We start from the raw sequence: 22,948 nt of genomic DNA on the forward strand, positions 1-22,948 counted from the left end.
CTGGGATGTGGGAAAAGAGAAGGGAAAGAAGGAGAAATTTTGTATGTATGTATATACAGGATAGTTAACATAGTTGTTCTACTGTCTTCTATTTCTTTGCTGAAAGAAACTGTCAATGAGTCCTTGATTGATCAATATTGCATGACTCTGTTTTCATGAGAAACCACTTTGAAGATATCAATACGTAATACAACAAGCATTGTTAATTTCCTACCACTTTGTTTGTAACTCCGTATTGTCCGTACTGTTCTTTTGCTATTTTGTAAAAGGTTGTCTGTCTGTTAATGTTTTCTTCCTTTTATTTTTAAAATAAAAATAATTCAGTTGTTCAGTCACACAAGCCACATTTCAAGTGCTCAATACTTATGTGAGGTTAGTGGCCACCACATGTGACAGCACAAAACTAAACATCTTCACCATAAAGAGAGTTAACCTGGATGACACTGCCTTAGCGTCCAGAATATAGGATGCTTACCACACTTTAGCTGGGATGATCTGTTTTGCAGGCATCCTAGAATGTCTTGCGATCCAATCAAAAATTACCTCCAGGAGACTTGGCAGTTAAACAACAGGCTAATGGCTAGTTGAAAATTTTTACTCAATTGGGATGTGGTGCTACACACCTGTAATCCCAGTACTCTGAGGCAGAAGGATCGCCATGAGTTCAAGTCCAGCCTGGGCTACACAGTGAGTTCAAGGTCAGTCTGAACTATATAGCCAAACCATGTCTCCCAAAAATAAAACAAAACCAAAAAAAAAAAAAAAAAAAGTTGGTACTCAACATTTTGCTGAATGAGTTCTGAAGGAAAGAACATCCTAGTGGGGATGGCAGCGGTGTTGGCAACAGACAAAAATCCAAAAGTAAACCAACACAGAAGGAGCATAACACAAGGTATAAATTACTTTAAAAAACCAAAAGATTGGGGCTGGGGATTTAGCTCAGTGGCAAAGTGCCTGCCTGGCAAATGCATGATCATGAGTTCGATTCCTGGTACTGGAAGAAAAACAAACAAACAAACAAAAAACACCAAAAGATCAACTATGCACCAAAGGCAAGTCGCCAGCTTATGTTCATGCTACAAAGCCCATCATCAAATCTAATGTATGGTCAGGCAACCATTATAGCTATGGATTCTATGAAAGATTATTATCAAGGCCAAGTCTAAGGCAATTGAGTAGGTGTGTATACACACTTTAAACATTTTTTAAAACTTATTGCTAAAAGATAATCTTTAAATAAATATTAATACATTTCACTTTCTATATATTGTATTTCAGGGGCACACCTAGGATACAAAGATATTTGGTCAAGTGTTATTAGTTTGTGCGTGTGTGTGTGTGTGGACATATCCCAATGAGTACTTTTACAATGAATATTGTTCAATCTATTAGTAGCACTCTTGATATAAGACTTAATAAAAAGAAGAAAAGATTGGGAGAAATAACCTACATTTGTCAGAACCTATGAAATATTATCATTCAAAAGGTGAGGTATAGTCAGCAAGGGAAATCAAATCATTTAGTTCAAATTAAATTTCCTATCCCTCCCTTTAAAATTGAATAGCTTCATACTTTCATAGGAAAAACTACATACAAAAATTTTGCTAGCTTTCACTAAGGTGAAGGTTCCTACCTTTCTGGTTTTCTTTTTCAAATCCGGAAATCTGTTAAAAGAAAATATTTTACATTTATTCAAGTATTCAGTTATAATGAACAAATCAAAGCAGGTTATAAAAACTAAATCTTACCAGTGATTTGTAGAGACTGGATGTGGGGTTGATTTTAATGAGTTGTAATAGGTCTTGCATAGTAAATACCTTAAGGGGAAAAAAGGATTAGCTATATTTTTACAACAATATTTCAATGATCAATTAGGATACTTCTCTGAACATGATATTAGGAATCATACGTCAGATTAAATGAGGATTACACCTATGTTGTTAATGCAAAATTGTTGTTCTTTCTCACACTGTTAAATAAGTTACAATAAACATATTGAGACCCGGGTGTGGTGGTGCACAACTGTAATCCCAGCACTTGGGAGGCTGAGGCAGGAGGACTGTTGCAAGTTCGAAACCAGCCTGGGCTACAAAGTGAGCTCAAGGCCAACCTGAACTGCATAGCGAGAACCTGTCTCAAAAAGGCAAAAGGGAAAACAACAACAACAACAACAACAAAAATAAACATATTGATAGTAAAAGGATAAATTTTTTTTAAATAATGTAATTAACCCCCAAATATTTAACATCAAAGATGATATGCCTAACAGAAATAATGGAATACTTAATGCCTTTCAGATGACACTCAAATATAGTATCTAATGAATCAATGAATAGGTGAGTGAACTCCAGGTCTTTATGTTGTAATTACTACTTAACGATGTAAAGAAACCATTAAATGCATGAATTGGATTAATTACTGCCATAATAATTATATAATTAATCACATGTTAAGCAAAATTATAAAGCATCATTAGAAAGTTAGAGAATGATGTACTAAAAATGAATTCCTAATTTTATAAATAGAATTTAGCTCTTAATGAACAAATACACCATGTTTAAATTTCAAGCTTTCATTCAAATACTAACGTTCTTATTTCCTTAAAGCACTGGAATATGAAACTTTTGGATTATTATAGATGAAATAAAGAGTAAAAAGTCAGGGATGACACCAACAGCGAACCTTGATGTAAACTATAAATTTCAAGTGATAAAGATGTGTCAATGTAGATTCATCAGTGGCAGCAAATGTATCATCCAGAGTTGAAATGGTGAGAGTAAGGAGGTCTGTGCACGTGTGGGGTGGGTGGTATACAGGACCTCTTGGTATTTTCCACTTAATTCTGCTGTGAACCTAAAACTGCTCTGAGAAAAATGTTACATTAAAAAAAAATCAAACCACAAGGACATTTGCTACATCCACTTTTAAAATGATAAAGTATGATTAATATATTGATGAAAATACAGTTAAAATAATCAGAAAAAGGATGAAACATGAAAGATGTTTTAATATTTGAGAATTTTACAGCTTTTCTTAAAATATGCATCTTTTACTTTTCTTATATAATTACAAAGTAGAGAAATCTGAAAACACTGCAGTATAGTAAAAAGAGTGCATTTCAGTGATCTAGAGTTACAAATTATACCACTTACAAGTTATGTGACCTTAGGCAAATCACCATGCTACACTCTGCATAGCATGGTGCCAAGTTCACAGGTGACATTCAATAGAAATGATACTGCTACACTAATGAGCCTACATGGAATGCAAATCAGCTCCAGTTCTAAAAGACTGAGATGTAAAAGAATTATTAACAATCACAGTCAGTATTCATTTGTGATGTCACAATACACAAGATACTACATTATGTATTATAGACAGACACAACGTGAATTCACAGATGAACAAGAAATGGAACTAGCTAGTCAAGAAACACTTAGCAGGGCTGGGGATATATAGCTCCTTGGGTCCAAGCCACAGCGCCACACACAAAAAAGGGACACTTAGCTATTATGTAGCACATTACAATTATGAGAGGTAGAAACTATCTAGAAAATTAAAAAGCAGAGAAAATTAAAAAGCAGAAAGACTTTACCTTCTCTTTTGCCAAACCACTTTCTGGAAAGAAAACAGAAAGGGAATATTCATAGCCACATCTCTGTAAGTGATCAGCCACTATAGAGTTCGAGGCGCCTATTAAGAGGGTACTCCCTTCCACTGAGATGGACTGAGGCTGAAGCACTCCACTCAATACAGGGTGCATCAATTCACGGATTAGCTGGTTTCTGAGTTGTATCTGTGCAAAACAAAACAAAACAAAGCAAAATATAAAAGAGAGAGGAGGGAAGACAAGAGGAAAAATTTTTCAGGTTTGCTTCACTAGAGATACATACAGATTTGTCTCCACTGGAATATTTTTTATTTCCAGAATGGTTCTAATTCCATGGCCACAAGTGAGGAGCTAAACCCTGTACAATTTGTCTGACCTGGTGAGAAAAGCAGTCCAATGGTTTCAGGCCAAAGCTTTCTCTTCTCAGCTCCCAGGTGAACTCAGCCAGACCACTTGTGGATTCTTAACTTTGCTTCCCTAAGAGCACAGGTGCTTGTGATTGGAATCAAGTAAAGGAGAACGTCGGATAACATCACACCTCTGTGGATTGCTGGAGGCTGTGCAAATACTGTTGGGTCAAAGCAGTTTATTGGGCACACTGATCAAAGTAAAACTGGGTTCTCAAAAGGGAGAAGTTAGTAAGCTCAAAGGAGGCCCTGGGTTCAGTCCTCAATACCAAAAAAAAAAAAAAGAGAGAGAGAGAGAGAGAGAATGTATTTGTATATAGAATATTAACATCTCAAGCCATCGTTAAGTATGATAATATTTTCACAACTTATAAATCATGAAATTTAGGTTCCCAGTAGGTAATTTTCTCAAGGTGATAGCACTGGCATTATTAACCATTTGGATCTTAAGAAAATCCCCTAAGTTAAATGGACTACTGAATGTTTGTTGTCATCTATTTTGCATATAACTTGGAAATATACAATTGGGTGGACCTCAAGAGCAAATTTTTTTTTTTTTTTTTTGGTTTTTCTCCGGTACCAGGAACCGAACTCACGACCTTGCGCTTGCCAGGCAGGCGCTTTGCCGCTGAGCTAAATCCCCAGCCCCTATGAGCAAATTGACAGAAAAGATGTGAACCTCATCAGTAAGCAAAAGAATGAAATATTAAAACAACAGGTTTTCCAATTTTAGACAGTTAAAAAGTATAATGATAGTAATATTAAGAGTGAAACAAACATTCCTAAACTGATGGAACATAAACTAATACAATCTTTCTATAACAAGATGTACACATCAATAACCTTAAAAATTGCTTACGTTCTTTGCCTCAATACTGTGATTTAATCTATGCTAAGCAAAAAATGAAAAGTGTAATCTAAGATTATGTATAGACTTGAATATAAACTAAACATTCAACAACAGGGAACTGCAACCTAAATTACTCATATGTCCAAAGATGAGTCTACTGCTACTGAAAAGGAAGATTTCAAGAAATTTAAGGCAACAAGAAAATGCTCACCATATAATTTAAAACAAGATATACAGACATTCTACCAACTGTGGCTGAATTAGACATCATTTTCCTCCGTCTGCTTTTCTATACTTTTCAGACGAATCTGTTTTTATGAGGTTACAAAACAATGGGCAAGAGGGTGGGACCAATCAGGATTACTTTTCCTTATTTCCTACTTCACACTTTTGAAATGTATATTGTAAACAAACTGAGCTAATCCTACTCTTGTTAAAATATAAAATGTACTAATACCTATCTGCTGTCCATAATAAATGCTATTTCCCAAAATATTTTAAGGGAAAAAATGTCATTCTTCAAACTGTTCTATTGCCGGGCGTGGTGGCAGCACAGAAGGCTGAGGCAGGGGGGATCACTGCAAGTTGGGAGGCCAGGCTGGGCTCCACAGTGAGTTCAAGGCCAGCCTGGACTATAGAGCAAGACTGTGTCTTTTAAAAAAAAGTGTCAAACTGTGCTATAGTAAGCAGTACACTTAATATTTTCTATATGGAGTTAATGGCTTTCCTCAAACGTATTACAAAACCACCTATTTATTGAGGAACTGACATACCAGATTTATGAAACAAATCTAACCTTACTAAAATGTGTTCATTATGTGTTATCAGTCCTATCTTAATGTCAGCTCCATAAATCTATTATTTGAATGGGTTCTTTTAAGATGGCTCAAACTCAACATTTTCCATATAAACGTATGAATCGCCACTACAATCCATACATCATCCTACTTTTAAAACCACAGCTCTGGATAAATTCAAATGTGGACTATTTGTCACAAGTTGCACTTGTAAAACTATGGCACAGATATGCCTAAATCTGATACCTTTAACGTGTCCAGTACACCCCGTTCCTTAAACGTCTGGTATAGTTTTTTGCGCAGTTCATCTTGACTCAACACATTCTTGGGAGGCATGATGGACTGCAAGAGAAAATGGTTTCGAGTTACCTGGAGGGCAGAGGGGAAGTGAATTTCTGGACACAGGCCAGCGGCCGCAGGGGAAGCCCTAAGATGCCCATACGGGTAAAGAGCTCTAACGGATGTAAACAAGAGACTTCTCTCCCGTGGGTCCCGGAAAGTGGCAAATGCAACTACCTGAGCCATTACCAGGTCTCCGCTTCCTCGCGACCCTGCCCCGCTGTGACCCGATTCCAGGCCTAATCCAGCCGAGAAGGAATCCCTGCCTTCTGAGCCCTTATCCGGGGGCCCGGAGGAACAGAGGAGAACGTTCCAGCCTAGCAGACGTTCCAGCCTAGCGCTTCGAACTGGAACTCTAGTAAAGACGCTCACTCCCTCTCTCCGCGGTTCTGCAGGGTAGGCGAGGCCGTGATCTGGGCGAGACTCTCAAAGGCAGCAGCTCAAGGGCGGAGAACCAAAGGGAAAAGCCCAGCAGCGAGGAAGGACCGTAAATTTCCTCCGGTCAGAGTCCATTCCGGCCCTCTCTGAGACAGCAGGAGCGTAGCCGCCTTTGTCGAGACTGCCACGGCGCATGCGCAGCGTGAACCCCAAGTTCCACCCACGTCTCGCGATAGCTCATTCACATAGGCTATCTCGCGATTCCTGCTCTTGGAGTAAGGGCTGAAGCTGTGAAGCGCGGGTCTCAGACCCAAGAACTGTCTGGGCGTTTCCTTTGTCTGCGTCTCAAGACAGGTAGGGGTTGGATGGAGGGGGGAGGGCAGGCGCTCTGAGTCTCTGGGGGACGTCCTAGGTCCCGCGTGACGCGGACATTGGCCTTCTACCTCAATCCTGGCCAGCCCTACCTGGCCGAGCCACACCCCGTTTCGACCTGCAGATGTCCGTCTTTGGGAGGCTTGGTTTTCACTAGTCATTCAGCTAATACAGTGTTTCTTTACCGTGGCACTGTTAACCAGAACATTCTTCGTTGTAGGAGGTAGTCTAGTCCTGTGCATTGTAACATGTTAACAGCATGCTCCGTCTGTATCTATTAATGCACAGCGCTTCCAGGCGCGCTGTTGTGAAAACCAAAACTGCCTCCAGACGTTGTCACATGTCCTCAGGGAGGCGGAACCGAACTTTACAATACTCACTTTTGTGTGCTGTGAGAACGATAAAGTTTTTGAGCCGGTTCGCCAGGATAGTTAAATCTAATTGGGAAGCAAGGGAGCGAAATCTTGCGGAACCAATAATGAAAACATTACAGCCTGCAAATAGAACAAGAATTCAGGTGCATTGTAGGTAGGGCAAAGAGTTTGGGAAAAGGAGAGGCAATTGAATATGGAAGTGGTCAATGCCAGCTCTGTGAAAAAAAAGTGTGACTTGTCAGTGCCTTGATTAGAAAGATTTAGATAGTGTACAAAAAAGAGAACATCGCAGAAGAGAAAGTGAGCAAGGGAATTAAAAAGTCAGGACGCTTCTGGAGGCAGTGGAAATTCTGGTTTGACTCCAGGGTTGCCTGCTGGGGATATAAGGTGTCTTAAGCCCTACCTATGAGGACAGAATTGGGTCAGTGTCAGCTTTGTGCACAGCCCTGAAGAAGAGTACAAGTTTTGATCTCTGGCTGTGAAAAGTTTAAAGTATTTCAGAGACAGCAAGAGTAGCACACTTCATAGGAGGTGGCCAGCCTGTCGGGTTTTTTCTTTTTCTTAGTCCGTGTTTGCAGCACATAATGATTACATTCGTTGTGGGAAGTTGGTTTTTATGTTCATACCACGTCGTAATTCTTTTTCAATCCCTCTTCCCTTCTACTCTTCTCCCTCTGGCCTTGGGTATCTTCACCTTTTGCAAAAGGTCTATCTTCCTGTTCCCTATTATCTTTTTTTTACTCTGTAATTTATTAATAGTTTGGATTTCTCATGTAAGAGAAGTCATTCGATATTTAAGCTTGTGTGTCTGATTTATTTCATTTAACATTATGACTCAAAGTGCATCCATTTTCCTACAAATGACTCAAATTTATCCTTCTTTATGCCAGAGCAGTCATCTATTGTGTATAAATACCACATTTTCTATATCCATTCATTTGTTGATGGACATGTAGGCCACTTCCAAGATTTATAAATTGTACTGCTATAAATATGGGTATGCATGTATCACTGTAATATGATGTCTTTAACTCTTTTGGAAAGATACCTAGAAGGGGAATAGCTGGGTCAAATGGAATTTCTGTTTGTAGTTTTCTGAGGAATCTCCACACTGATTTCCATAGTGGTTGTACTAGATTATATTCCCACCAATAATGTAGAAGGACCTTAGGTTTTACTGGAAATAATTGTGGAAGAAAGACTTTGTTGGACTTTAAAGGATGGGTAAGGTTTGGACACTCAATCAGGAAGAGCAGTCCAAGTACAAAGAGAGAACCAAGGAAAGTCGCTCTAAGTATAACACTGCTATAATTAAAGTGATTTTCAGAGAAACGATAAGTAGACCTGTCACCTCTAGCAGAGGTGAGCAATAAGATTGAAGGAGCAACATGAGAATCTGTTTTGAGTAGTACTACATGACCTGCAGCTGAGAAATATTAAGGCATTTGAGCAGAATAGTGAAATGATGAAAACAGTTTTCTAGAAAGGTAATATGAAGCAGGGTGTGGTGGTTTAATTCCAGCACTCTGGGAGGATCTCAAATTCAAGCCCAGCCTGGGCAATTTAGAGACTTAGGGAGACCCTGTCAAAAGGGGAGAACGCAGGGTATAGCTCAGTACAATATTAAAGTGTTGGAAATACTGTTAAAAAGTCCACTGATTTTTTAAAAAGCATCAGTGCCTGAAGACACTCTCACATCCACCCCTACCTTTGGTCCCAAAGTTGAATAGAATTAGAGTAAATGTTCCCCAAAAGCCAGCATAAACTTGGCAAAAGTGGGAACTGCTTATAATATTAATAGGAAATTTTCCTATTAGAGACCTTTCAATAGTGTTCATACTGCTCCTTGTCATTTACATAGACATATCTTATGCCACACCACTTCAGTCTGGCAGCCCCAGGCCTGTGGAACAACTGAAAGAAACCACTGACTGCTGTCGAGAGCACAGGGCAATTTTCTAGAAGTCCCTTTTGAAAGGCTATAAAGAGTTTTGCTATTAAAAAATGGATGGCTTTGGAACTGCAGTTCGTGAGTTTTGTCTTGTATTTGCCTGCAACTTACAATTGCTAAGGGTTGGAAACTTTTAAGTTCTTTGAGTTCATTCTCCCACTCTGGTGGTAGTGGTCCTCTGCCTGCCCCTTACTCATTTTTGGCTTCCTGGTAATTTCAGATGAGCAGCCCTGAGCTTGGCTTGTTGAGAAGAGAAGAGTGCAAAGTTAGCAAAACTACCAAATACAGAGTTGACCCTCATATGGGGCCTGTACTCCCCCAAACCCGAGCAGACATGAATAATTGATCACTGTGATTTCCTGCTGACTGCACTGACTTCAGATTCTTTCTCAGCACCAGTTCCTGGCATTTGCTGCGAGGTGATAAGAATTGGCAAATAAAAGAAGCCTTTTGCCATCCCTAGTCAAATCGCTTTTCTATTAAAACAGCCTATTTAAAAATAGTATTGTGCTATATCTCCCCACCAAAATGGTCTTTTTCTGTCTTACCTTAAACATCCTTAGTTTCTTTACTTCCTGTTTTGTTTCTAGAGCATTCCCTAGGCTGGATCTCACCCTCTGCACTCACACATTTTTTTAGAGTTATTGATCCTTTTAAAATGTTGTTCCCAGAACTGAGTACTTCCTCAAAGGTGGTGTTATTAGTAAAGAGGATGTCAGCACTTTCCCAGCCTTGTGTGGACATCTCTTTCCCTTAATGCAGCCTAGAATTACTTTAGCTTTTTTGACCACCATACTGCTGCCTCTTTATGAGCTTGCAGTAAATTAAAACTTTGGGCTTTGTGCAGATGAATTACTCTTAATCTAGGTTTCTTTCTTCCTCTTGATTTTTTTAAAATTCAATACCAGGCTCTTTTTTCATCCTCTTAAATTACATCTTGTTAATTTCATCTAACCCTCTTAGCCCTAGAGATCTTTTTGAGTCCTAACTTATGCCTTCTAATAAATTAGCTACCCTTAGCATTATCTTTGAATGTGGAGAGTTATCTTGATCCAAGTTATAGACTTAAATGCTGATCTGGACTAGGTTAAAGTCAACCTCAGAGGCTCCCTAGAGACCCTGGGCCATAAACTGACATAGAACGTTCCATTTCTTTAGGTATTAACGCACAAGTAAGCTATGAATGGTCCCTTCTCCGGCAAATAATGAGTGCTTACTGGACCCCTGGCATTGTTGTAGCTCTGGGGATGCCACAGTTAACAAGACGAACAGTGTATGTGCTCTTATAAAGGGCACCAGTCAAGCAAAACTGTGCATATTCATCCAGGCTAGCTACGGGTCTGCAATTTGTTCTTAGGTAGACACCAAAATATCTCCAAATATGATATATTTTCTATCATATTTTCCTTCCTAAATAAAAGATGTAAGTTTGACATGGCTTGTTCTCAGTATGTGAATGCATAATAACTTACTCTGTGTCCTGCAGGGATTCCTATTAAATTAGTTAATGTATAATAGAAGCTCCTGGCATGTCTGACCAAAACCACAGGTATTTAATACATATTTCTCTTTATTCCCAGTTACAGACAAGAACCCGTTTTTCTGTTTCTGAAAATAGGAATACTACTTAACCTGTCTCTGAGGGCATGGCACTTTTCTGCCTATGATTTCTCACATGTCAATCAACAGTAGATATACAATCATATTTGTTAATCCAAAGGCCTGAACACTGAATCTGTCAAAATGCCCAGATATTTTTTAATGGACCTGCCTTGATGTTTGCGTCCTGCCTAACCTGGTTGTTTCTATGCTTGCTTTTGAAAGCCATTCCCTTTAACAGGAACCTTTCAGTGTGTACCAACTGGTTAAAGCAGTTGAACTTTCTCCTGTCTGCTTTTTCCTGGTTGTAACCTAGAAAGGGTTTTGTTTTTCTTAAGATGTTTTACACACTTTGGTTCCTTGTGGGCTTTTGTCCCTCTGGTGCTGACCTCAGAGATTTCTGGTCCCATTCTTATGTTTATGACTAGTTAATGACTGACTTCCTACATTGTTTGTCTGTCCTCTATTGCCTCATATCACCAAGTTGTTTTTTAAAGTTATCTCCCTCTCAAAAAAAGCTCAAGCTGCCATAACCACCAGGGACAGGTGCTGTTTCCGTCACAAGTGAGAGTCCTGGCTCCCTTCTCATCAGCCGCCTAATCCAGTCCTTCTCGTGGGGAATTTCTTCATAGGCACCTTAACAAACTTAAGCAACTTCCCACGAAGGTGCTGTAGATCACCTGAACACACATGTCCTCCTTAGTTATCTGAGGCCTATGGCCTCAGCACTGGAGCTTTCAGAAGGTTCTTTTAGTGTGGAGGCTCCTAAAACCTCACCCTGCCTCTCATTCCAGCATCGCAGGCAGCAGCAGCTGACGGACATCACTGTCTAGGCTACAGCCCCTGTCTGCAGTTCCATTCTGCAAGCATTACGTGCCCTTGTTCTTCACACCGACATCCTCACATTGCGGTGGTTATCCTCACATTAATGTGCTGCGGCCACCCCCGATGTCTGCCTTGTGCTTTGAAAACCCTGCCCCTGGCAAAGAAACTCCCTTTAGTTCCCACTCTCTTCGCAGAATGTGTCTTCTACCCATGTACTGACACTGCCTTGAATGTTTTCTTACTTTCTTCTCAATCTACAGGTTTTTCAGCTTTATCATGTGTGCGAGATTCCTACTGCTGCCTTAATAAATTGCTACAGCTCCAGTGGCTGAATGCAGCACAGATACCTTAGTGTTCTGTGGATAGAAATCTGGCATGGATCTCGCTGGGCTAAAATGAAGGTGTCAGCAGGGTTGTGCTTCTTTTGGAGGCTCTGGGAAGAATACTTTCTTCTGTTTTCCTGCTTCAAGAAGCCACCTGCATTCCTTGACTGTGACCCCTTTGATTTCAGAGCTATCGACGTTGCATCTCTGTAACTGTCCTTCTATACCCATTTCTCCCTCTGACTTTGCTCCTTTGCCTCCTTCTTCCACTTTAAGAGTGCTTGTGGTTCCACTGAGCCCAACTGGGTGATCCAGTATAACTTCCCTCTACCCTTTTTTGGGACAGGGTCTCGCTGTGTTCCAGGCTGGCTTTGAACTTGCCATGTAGCTCAGGCCGGCATTACACTCACCATGCAGCTTAGGTTGGGCTCAAACTCACTATCTTCCTGCCTCAGCCTCCCAGAGTGCTGGGATTATTACAGGCATGTGCTGCCACATCCAGCTTAATCTCTCTATTTTAAGATCATCTTTATTCCATCTGTAACCTTAATTTCTCTCTGCAAGGAACCGTAACATGCTCAATGGTTCCAGAGATGAGGACATGGACATCTCAAGAGGAGGCACTATTCAACATGGCCACCTAAACTAGGCATTTAGAAACCATCCTAGATTCTTCTCTTTCTCAATTTCCTAGTTTAATCTATTGCCAAGTTCTGTGTGGCTGCCTCCTCAACACTCTTAGGCCAGCCTTCCACGGGATGCTTCGGCACCCTCTATTTAAAGCAGTGGGAAAATTAAGCAGACACAAATATGTACACCTATGCAAACATTGGTACTTTAATCATAACAGTCCTTTATTTGTATCATTCATTTTATATATTGGAATTCTAAGTACTAACTTGGTTTGTAAGGAATTAGGAATCATTTATCTAGAGTTGAGCTGTCCCATATTGTACCCACTATCCACATACAGCTGTTTATGTTTAAAGTAAAATTAACTAAAAGATTCTGTTTTGCATTCACATTAGCCACATTTTAAATGTTTACTGGCTCCCACTCCAGACAGCACAGTTGGCGAACATTCCCATTGCTGCAGAAAGTTCAGTTTGGTGGGTAGCAGAGGTGGCTCTCATAAGCCTGCACGTAGCTGCTAAATGACTGAAAGCATTATCTTCCTGAGACAGTGGGGTTCTTTTGTCCCAGGATTTTAAGTTCTTCCACTTTACCTGTCATATTTCCCTTGGCAGAATTGAATGGAGAGTTATAAGCCTTCTAGCTTCTTGAGCTGCTTACAAAATCAAATTATTTGCACCTTAAGTCAAGGACAGAACGTATATAAAGAAGTCTCTGTCTCATTTGCCCAGCTGGGTAGTTTGTAACCGAACTTTCATGCATCTTTCAGATCCCTTTCTGTTCCTCTTTATGCTATACTTAAGCACTATGCTTCTCTCCCATGCGTTGATTCCATAAAGGAGCACGTGTGTGGGGATGAACGTAAGTTGACTTCCTTATACATATATTTCTTTGTGCTGCTTGGGTTTTTATTTTTCCTCTTGTGCTGCTGCTTAAATGTGCTGAAGAAAATAAGCCCTTCCCTTGGCCAGCTGCGGATCTAAAGCCCATTCCAGTAAGAATTCATATCATCGTTTACTTGGTTCACATTTCACGTTCCCTTTCCTCTTTACCTCACTTTCTCTGGAGAATTATTACAACTTCTCCTAGTTTTGCATAGTTTTAATATATTCTTGCTTGTCTTTGTTATCCAGTTTTACTTATCTTTCCCCATAAACAGAGACAAACTTTTTCTGCATGAGCTTAGATAGTAAGTAGTTTTACTTATCTTTCCCGATAAACAGAGACAAACTTTTTCTGTATAGGCTTAGATAGTAAATATTCTTGGCTTTGTGGGCCAGATGGCCTCTGTTGCAGCTGCTTAGCTCTTCCATTGAAGAGCGAGAGCAGCCTTTAGATAGTAAGGAGGATGTATGAGGCTAGATTTAGCCTGCACTCTACAGTGTGCTGACCTCTGCTCCAAATAAATCCTATTCATCATGCCAAGAGTCTCCTAGCTGCCTTTTCTTCCAGTCATAGCCTTCTAATTTGAGCTGAAAGTGCCAGATGTGGCCTAATTTCCCTTTACAAAATGTTTTACTCTTTAAGAAACAGATGTCTTCTGATTATGCTGTAGGTTCTGAGTAAATCAGCAGAAGGCCCAATGAGGCTTGGTGAATCTTGGGTTCGACCCACATCAGGTGTCCAGGAGGCTGACTAGACACTACCAGTTAACTAGATTCCTACTCCATGTTGACAAGTTACTAGCTGCCACATCCTGGTATGCACAAGCTTTTCCATGTTATTCTAATAACATTTATTGAACACTTACTGTGAGCTAGGCACCATGCATTAGATTTTCATGCTTTGCAGGCATTAGACTGTGGAATTTTCATGAGTATATCACAAAAGTTGCTACAATGTTATCTTTTGTGCAGCTGAGGAAACAGACATCATGAGATTAAGATGGTCACATTGCTACTAAGAAACAGAGCTATACTTGAACCTAACTTTGTCTGACTCCAAAGCCCCTGTGGTAAAAATGTACACATGTGTAAATCCATCCATCCCCTCCTGCCCAGCCATCATCCATTTTTCTATTTATCTGTGTGTCCATCCACCCATCCATCTACCAGTCCAGCTTTTGGATGATCTATATTAAAAGCCATGTAATCACTAATTTTTTTCTCTAAGTTTCTTATAGTATTTTTCTTTGGTCAACCTGATAACACTTATTTCTAAGACCTTTCAGCATCTCAGAATATCTTTTTCTATTATTTCATCCATTTTTTCTTTTCTAGACCATAAACCTCCTTACTTTCAGGTGTATAAAGAGTCGTATCACAGGCTCTTGCATGGGTAGGCATTTAAATTCCAGCACACATCCTTCAGGTAGAAAGAAGAGGAATATAGTACACAATCTGTAGATAAATGCTACAGAGTCTCCTGTGTAAATGATATGTGTACAGTTGTATTAGCTTTCTCTGAATGATGCCTCTTAGAAGCATATAATAATACAGTTGTATTAGCTTTCTCTGAATGATGCCTTTTTGAGACAAGTTAATTATTTCCTTTGCCTTTTCCACTTTCAATTGCACTTAACTAACCAATACTCTCTATTCACCTTTCTGGGTGTTAATGTTAATACTAACCAGTCCAGTCCAAATTAAGCCTGGGTTACTCCATGAGACACATAGGGACTCTTGAGCTGACTGGCCTGAATTTTTAGGTCATGAGAATGTTGTCATTTTTATTTTATAGTAGAGGTTCTCCGGTTCTCTCTGTAGATATGGTACATTGAATTCTATAGGATGCATCCCAGGTGTCTAACTTGAATAGTCTGGAAGTTGTATGTCTATCATAGTTATACTGGAAAACAAGCCAAATGTAAGCTAAGAAACAAAGGATTCTGGACTTTATGTTAATCATGTTTGGATTTCAGTATTGAATACTAAAAATGTGTATTGCTTTTCATTTATTAGGAGCCATACATTTAAGACAATGTCTGGAAGCTTCTACTTTGTAATCGTTGGCCACCACGATAATCCAGTTTTTGAAATGGAATTTTTGCCAGCTGGGAAAGCAGAATCCAAAGTACGTATGAAATCTTAAATTACATAAGAATTTTTACACTGATGTAATGATGTGCTATGACATTAGACCTGGAAGATCTGGATAGATGCGGCAACTGAAGTCCACCACCATTAAATGAGGCTCTCTGGAGTCTCGCAGACTGATAGAAGCTAGCCAAGGAATGCCTATGAGGTTGTTTATGTGGCCTTTAATTCAGCACGTACTTAGACTAGCGTGATGCCCAGGTCTCTTTCCCATGATGTTCTGTTCACTGTGTCACCCACTAGGAAATGCTCTTCCATACATGGACACATCATCTACCTTTAGTGAGTGTGGAAGAACAATCATTGTGGCCTTGACAAGCCACGGATGTCCGTTCTGTTTTAATGAATCGCACTTTTCATGGGTATGGACATAGTAGATCACTTTATAGCTGAGAGGATTAAAAGAGACTCTCATATTGTCCTGGTGCCACTAGGTCTTCAGCCCTTGGTTTCCAGTGACTTCTGTAGCACTGCCTGGCTGGATGACGTCTGCATGGCCTCCTCCCCAGTGACACCCTCGCTGTGCTCAAGGAACTCTGAAGGTAGCCCCAGAGGTGAAGCCCCCAACTTTCTGATTGCCTGGAGTGGTTTCAGAGAAATGAGCTTTGTTCAGGGGCGTTAACTGCCATTCAGAGTAAACAGTCATAGAATCAGTCCCTCCCATCTGTTTGTACTAGTCCGCATGCCTAGTAAGTTGCTGACAAGTATGCTGTGTCTCTCCCAGCCTCGACAAATAGGCTTTAATGTCCTTTAAGACAAGGGGTTGGTTTTGTAAATTAGTCATAATGCACAATCTTAAGTGTAATATGCTCTGCAAATGTTCACTTCTTATCACCAAAGTGCAATACTCTTGTCTAAGGTATTCTACCAATTGTTGTTGCTATATAATTTTCCTGTATTCTTATGAGAGTACGGCTTCTCATTAAAACTTTGTTTTGAGGTATTTCTGTAGCACTAATTGCTTCATGGGACATTACTACTTGTGTACAGTTTCTGTGCACTACAGTAGGCTGATGGTAGACAAAACAGCACGTATAAAAACAATCACTGGACTTGGTTTTAGTTCTCTTTCCTGGTACGGCTCACCTTCTTAAAGTATTTCTACTGTTTGCGCCCAGTCTTTCAGAACTGATCACTTTTTAGTCTTTTGAAAAAATTTTTATTAGTACATGTTTGCACAACATAGTGAAACATTCCTCGTCAGGGTGGGTACATGTACATAATACATTCTTTTCACTTCTGCTTCCCTCCCTTTCAAGAGTGATCATTGTAAAGTCATGGAAAGTACTGCTGGGAGCTAGGGACAAAATACATCCCTTTTCTGTAAGGATTCAGTTAGTTTGCCATGGTGACATGAGTGAAGTAAACATACTTAGCCATATGAGGGATCCTAGGGCAACTAGCAGCCTCCCTCCAGCCCAGTCATGGGAACAAACTCCTCAGGAAGAAGGTTGTGCTGGTTTCCTGTACCAAAACCTGAGTGGCTTGAAACAAAAAATTTATTCTTACAGACCTAGGAGGTTGTCTTAGTTATTTTTTCTCATTGCTGAGACAAAATACCCAGCACCAAAAGTTAAAGGAGGAAAGGTTTATTTAGCCCCCAGGATGTGAAGGCTTCAGTCCATAATCAGCTGGCTCCAAGGCAGAGTGGCATGGCAGAGGGCATGGCAGAGGAGAAACAGTCCATGGCAAAGCAGGGCAGGCAGAAGGCAGCAAGCAGTAAGTGACAGAAGACCCAAAACTTTCTTTCTGCCCCTTATATCTTATCCAGGCTACTCACCCTTAGGTCAGATAACACTCACATTCAGGATGGAGCAGCCTTATCCTGCCCAGAACTGTGGCAAACCAATCAGTGGACTGATTTAGTAATCACACACCCTTGACCCCAGCATCACACACTCCAGATCCTGCCACCTCCGTAAAGTCTCACCTATGACTGCATAGGTTTGGAGGCGGGGGGCGGGGCGCATCTAGAATGAAACCATAACAAGGGTAGAAGTCTGAAGTCAAGGTGTCAGCAGGGCCATGTTCCCTCTGAAGGCACCAAGAAAGGGTTCATTCTGGGCCTCTCTCGTAGCTATTGGTAATTCATGGCTTGTGGCAATTGTAACACATGGCATTCTCCCTATGTGCGTCAGTCTCCAGAGCTCCTGTTTTTATAAGTACATCAGTCATATTGGGTTAGAGGCCCAGCATAAGTAACCACATCTGCAGTGACCCTCTCTAAGGCCACATTCTGAAGCTTTGGGGCTTGGGACTTCAGCCTGTGAATTTGGGGGAGGGCATAGTTCAATCCATAACAGGTACTCACTGAAAGTACATTTTGAAAATAAGAATTCTGGGCTGGGGATATAGATCAAGTGGTAGAGCACTTGCCTAGCCCTTCTGAGGCTATGGTTTCAGTCCTCAGCACTGTAAAAGTAGGAGAAGAGAGAATTCCATAGGGGTAAGACTGTGTTCTAAGTTCTAAATTTCTTCTCTATATTATGGTGGATCAGTCCTATCTTCCAGTTAAGCCATATCACCCTAGCACAAGGACATTCCCAGTTCTAACAGGACTGTCCCCTGCTGACGTAGATGACTGCTCACAGGTGGAGCTGAGGGTAGCCTTGCGCCAACCCCAGATCCCTGTGGTATAAGCTCCACTTACCTGAAAGAGGCCTCTATGCAGCCATCATTTGTCTCTGCTGCTTGCGTCTCTGGTGCCACTGCTCGGAAATCTGACCCTCCCTGCTTCCTCTGGCCAGTGCAGCCCAGTGCCTGGCACTACTCCTCTACAGCTTTCCTTCACCGCCTCCTTGGGCCTGGGCTCCCTAGGGTGCTCTCCTGAATCGACAACCACTGACACATAGTTTATATCTTCCTTCTCTAGTAAGATATGAGCTTCTCAAAAGCAGGATGTACTTTTCCTTGTGTGTGTGTGTGTGTGTGTGTGTATATGTCATTTTAAATGTAGTACTCTGTTTTCACATACTTAAATGGTTACAGAATTTGATAACTATCTTCTTGTTAACACTAAAAATATAATTTTCTGTGTACTTTCTGGAGCATAGTTATTAACCGGTTATTTCTGTTCTTATTTAGTTTTAGGTATCAGAGTAAAATGTGAGAACTGTAGGAAACCAGAGGTTTTTATGTCTCCTGATGATAAGTGAAGTAAAAGCAAGTAATGTTTTGCCCTCGTGACAAAACCACATATAGAATTTACAGAATGAATGGTTGGCATTCCTGATGCTACATAGAAATGTTAATCTGTTGCTGCTGTCTGTCATCTAGGATGATCATCGTCATCTGAATCAATTCATTGCTCACGCTGCACTCGACCTTGTGGATGAAAACATGTGGCTTTCAAACAACATGTACTTGAAAACTGTGGACAAATTTAATGAATGGTTTGTGTCAGCATTTGTCACTGCCGGTCATATCCTTACCTTATTAGTAAAGATATTTAACTAAAGGTGGGTGAACAGACTTACAAGAATATGGAACACAGATGGCCAGGTTCTGAAGCTATAGATGTCAAGGAGTCGGGTAAAAATGTCAAACTTTCCATTTGTAGGGCTATTTTTATATCTATTTCCTAACTTTAAAAGGGTTATACTCTCTTTATGATAAAGCTAAGTTGATTTTAAACCCAGTTTGTGTTCAACTTTTCCATTGCAAAATACAGTGCATGTGACTGACAAAGAATAGAGTGTCAACTGATAGCTTTTCAGTTTTAATAGATTATACCTTAATTATTCCACATATGAGATTTATTATGCTTCACGATGTAAGGCAAGAAGATGGAATAAAGAACTTCTTTACTGATGTTTATGATTTGTATATAAAGGTATGGTATGTCCTATAATTTTTTAAAATCTAGTTATAAAAAAAGAATTCTAGCTTTGACAGGAAACTGGCCTGTTTAAGTAACTCCCTTACGCTGGATAGTTTTCATTTCAGATTAGCTTTCAGCAAATCAGAGCTAGCTCTGCCAACTTTCTCAGCAAGCAGGTCTTCACCGCTAACATGTAGTCAGGAAAACCACCCAGGGTAGATGTTTTTTTGTTTTTTCTGGTAGATGTTTTTAAATGATTGTGAAGGGAAATCAGTGCCATTCTTCCTCTTTTGCTGCATATCACTGAGTTGGGGAACCCTCAGGAGAGCAAGGAAACAGCCTACATAAAGGAAATTTGCTTTATATCTAAAATGTTTCTATCTCATTTACAAATAAGTTACAATGCAATGGATGCAGATCATAAACTGGCAAGAAGTGATGATTCTTACATCATGAAGTAGTTATCCAAGGAGAATAGTGCACCTACATTTGATAGTGAAGTGAGAAATAAAATAGTAACATGATGTCAGGGTTAATGTACAATGCTAATAACAGTTTGTTCTTAAATATGTTCTATATCTGGGCAGGATTTCTTACATATCAGCACAGTAATAAAATTGAAAAGCCAACATTTCTAGTCAAAGGTTCCAAATAAGAATGTTTAACTCTCTTTAAAGATGGAAAATATCAAGTAATTGAGATGTAAAAATCGGTAATTCCATTCCTCCTTAGTAATTCCATTTAATATTAATTTTTCTCACATCTGTTATGATGCACTTACTACTTTAGATAAGGAACTGATTATTTAGCTTTCTGTTAAACGAGGATATTTAAAGACCTGATTTAAAAACTACTGCACAAGTGTAAATCTTTCTTAACGCTGAATATATGGCAGACTTTTTCTGAGTTTATGTACTCCACAGTGCCTTACAGATCAGCCCATGTGTTTATAACAAATACAAGTAGATTAGTACCGTGTCTCACACACAGGTTGAATCCAGGAAGTTACTTTAATTTACTCAGACAATAATACCTACCCTACTACCATTAGTTTTGCTACAGACAGTTCTCAAAACTAAAACACCAACACAAAACTTTCCTTAAGGAAACAGTGTTTAACAATGGAAGATACACACAATGACTCTTCAAAATGTAGTGCTCAGTTTTTTGTTTTGAATGTCTTTGATTTTTAATTTAAAAGTTTAAAATAATTTCAAGACCTACGAGTTTTCACTCTTTTTGCTTTGACAAGCTCACTAACACCTTCTTCTTTCCTAGTTTGCAATGAATCCATTTTATGAACCCAACTCTCCTATTCGATCAAGCGCATTTGACAGAAAAGTTCAGTTCCTTGGGAAGAAACACCTTTTAAGCTGAATGCAGAAAAATTTTAAAATAAACAGTGTCACAATGGTATATGCTCAGGAATGTGTACCTTGTAAGTAACTTGATTAAATAGCCTAGAAAACTTTTACTTGTCTCAGTTTATCAAAATGTAGTAGAACTTCTTTTACAATTTAAAAATAGTACATTCTGTTTCATCTTAGTTATCAGTAGTATTTGCTTGTGAAGTATTATTTATAGAGTTCTTTATCAATAATTTTGAAATATTTGAGAAGTTTTTGACTGTCCTTATTCAGATAGTTTGACGTTGATATAGTAAGTCAAAAAACAAATGTCATAGTCAAGATTTGGTAGACAGATTTAAAACTAAACGATGTGCAGAAGGAAGTGAAATTGATTGCACATACAATGACTTATTTGTGCATTTGGAGATATACTATAAACATAAACACAGCACTACCTAACAAGCTGAAGCAAGACACTTTTACAGTCTAAATGTTGTATACCTGCTTCTATCAGAGACTGAGAATAGTGGTAATCACTGCTATAATTTTAGGATCCTGGAGCCGCATGTGTACAGTGGACCACAGTTACATGGTGAAATATGTTGCCTCTGTCACTGTATGTTCTTGTATTTCCTTTCAGAAAGTGAACTGGGACTTGAGTAAACCGATTTCTATCTGTACTTGTAAAAAGTTGTAATGCAATTTAAGAACTATTATTAAAGAAAAGTTTGCATTACATTAACATTTGCACTTGGCTTTTTAGCTGTACGTTAAAGGAGGCCAGTAGTTGTCTCTTCTGTACTATACTAAGTGTGTGAATTCAATGTAAAATTATGAATATCTATGGAAAACTAAGTAATACAACCAGATATTTTCTGTGCTTTTTATGAGCACTTGAAGAATTTTGTTCTGTTCTGAATGGCTTTTGAGCAAATAATTCTAAGCTTGGTCCTATATCCTTGCATGTAGTTGGTGCCATCAGTTTTTAGTCTTATTTATTTGATTTCTTAAATAAAGATGTTTGTCCAAAATTGTGGTAGTCTGATATCCAATTTTAAAGTGCTGCGCAACACCACCATAGTTTCAGTCTGTTTCCCCCATTAAACGTCTGCAAACATACCTTAACCCATTAGACAGCTCATTTCACCTCCAGCTATGTGCCAGAGTTTTAGGAACAGGGAAGACAGATACTCGTGTAGAAGTCTGGGAATAATTACAGCCACGATGATGTGAGAGATCCAAACATGTATTTGTGGTATACAATTTGCCCCTCCTTCAATGAGCATATAACCCTGAGGGCTGTAATGGGAGCCAGCCAGGAGCAGTAGCATGTTACTGCAGGAAGCCATATGGGTGAGGAGCCTTGGGTTCAGGCTCCAGCTCAGGTTCGTGACAGTGATACACTGCAAATAGCCTTCCTTTACTCTAGGCTTGTGAGGGTGAGACAGGAGCTAGGAACACATACACTTTGTGAGTAAATGACCAACGCTAAATGCCAATTTCCACACGTAACTGCATCACTGAAGGAGCTTGGGGGAATCCAGCAAGGAACGGCACCTTAGAGGTGGGGCCACCCAGGGATGCAGCATTCCAAACACAGAAGTGTGGAGAAAGCATGGAGGCTGACAGGATGGAACCAGGACCTGAGCATTAGGAAAGTGAAGCTGGTAAATCTTGGATCTGGTAGGTGATGTCCTTGAACATTCTAGAGTGTAAGAGCAATGGGGTAAAATCAGTCCTAACAAAATCAGGCTACATTAAGTGCATGCATGTCAGCACAAGATTTATAATAACATCAGCACTCCAAAAGTGATCCAGGTAAAGTGTACAAATGTGGGTTTGTCCCCTCTATAGCTGGACTTCTCCTCCGCTGCTTCGTTCAGCCTGCATGTTTTTGTGTGTAGGTACTACCCATCTCTGCTACCCTCATGCTCTCAATTTCTCCATCATTTGAGCACTTCCTAATGGACAGTCTGTAACATCCCAGAAACCATTCAGTGTCCACACTACCTTTCAGTGGGTACTGCCCCGCTCTATTTTTCTACGTAACACTGTAGCACCTTACAAGACACACTGTGAGAGAACTTGCATCATGGTGTTGTAATACTAAAGTGAAAACTTAGATCTGTATAGAAATCGAAGAAGGTTTTCTTTTAAGGCGAGTAACAGCAGCGAGGCTTCTAACTAGGGCATTTTTCACAGGAGTAAAGGAAGTGGCAAGAACAGAAGTAATCCTTTGATGGGATTATGTTTCCGTCTTCGGCAGGCCACACTATAATTGCTACA

The 22,948-nt window shown here is 39.7% G+C and overlaps 2 protein-coding genes across 8 annotated transcripts in view; one reads left to right on the forward strand and one right to left on the reverse strand.

Moving 5' to 3' along the window:
• Nucleotides 1-6,566, reverse strand: part of Ofd1 (oral-facial-digital syndrome 1) — a 37,096-nt gene extending 30,530 nt beyond the window's left edge. For 4 of the 7 annotated variants that reach the window (XM_013506985.1, XM_005409202.2, XM_013506986.1 and 1 more), the window contains exons 1-5: nucleotides 6,181-6,563; nucleotides 5,911-6,006; nucleotides 3,596-3,796; nucleotides 1,749-1,817; nucleotides 1,634-1,664 (exon numbers count right to left, since the gene is read on the reverse strand). In XM_013506985.1, coding sequence (XP_013362439.1) covers nucleotides 1,634-1,664; nucleotides 1,749-1,817; nucleotides 3,596-3,796; nucleotides 5,911-6,006; nucleotides 6,181-6,189 — 406 coding nt within the window. In that variant the 5' untranslated portion in view covers nucleotides 6,190-6,563. Of the gene's footprint in view, nucleotides 1-1,633; nucleotides 1,665-1,748; nucleotides 1,818-2,682; nucleotides 2,917-3,595; nucleotides 3,797-3,986; nucleotides 4,088-5,910; nucleotides 6,007-6,180 lie in introns of those variants that run through there. The other 3 variants (XM_013506987.1, XM_013506989.1, XM_013506988.1) reach the window with 3 other exon arrangements.
• Nucleotides 6,567-6,629: 63 nt separating this feature from the next.
• On the forward strand, nucleotides 6,630-21,693 carry Trappc2 (trafficking protein particle complex 2). The gene is made up of 5 exons (XM_005409200.2): nucleotides 6,630-6,735; nucleotides 15,359-15,470; nucleotides 18,770-18,914; nucleotides 19,240-19,325; nucleotides 20,592-21,693. Exons 2-5 carry the CDS (start codon nucleotides 15,378-15,380, stop codon nucleotides 20,688-20,690), a joined length of 423 nt encoding a protein of 140 aa, XP_005409257.1. The 5' UTR covers nucleotides 6,630-6,735; nucleotides 15,359-15,377; the 3' UTR covers nucleotides 20,691-21,693.
• The last annotated feature ends 1,255 nt before the right edge of the window (nucleotides 21,694-22,948 follow it).

This window comes from Chinchilla lanigera, unplaced genomic scaffold (genome assembly GCF_000276665.1).
Source record: "Chinchilla lanigera isolate Chin_1 unplaced genomic scaffold, ChiLan1.0 scaffold00118, whole genome shotgun sequence".
Lineage (NCBI taxonomy): Eukaryota > Metazoa > Chordata > Mammalia > Rodentia > Chinchillidae > Chinchilla > Chinchilla lanigera.

Coding starts and splice junctions, on each gene's coding strand:
- Trappc2 (XM_005409200.2), top strand. CDS start 15,378: ATGTCTGGAAGCTTCTACTTTGTAATCGTTGGCCACCACGATAATCCA. Junction 18,915..19,239: donor AGCATTTGTCACTGCCGGTC/ATATCCTTACCT, acceptor TAATTATTCCAC/ATATGAGATTTATTATGCTT. Junction 19,326..20,591: donor TTTATGATTTGTATATAAAG/GTATGGTATGTC, acceptor CTTCTTTCCTAG/TTTGCAATGAATCCATTTTA.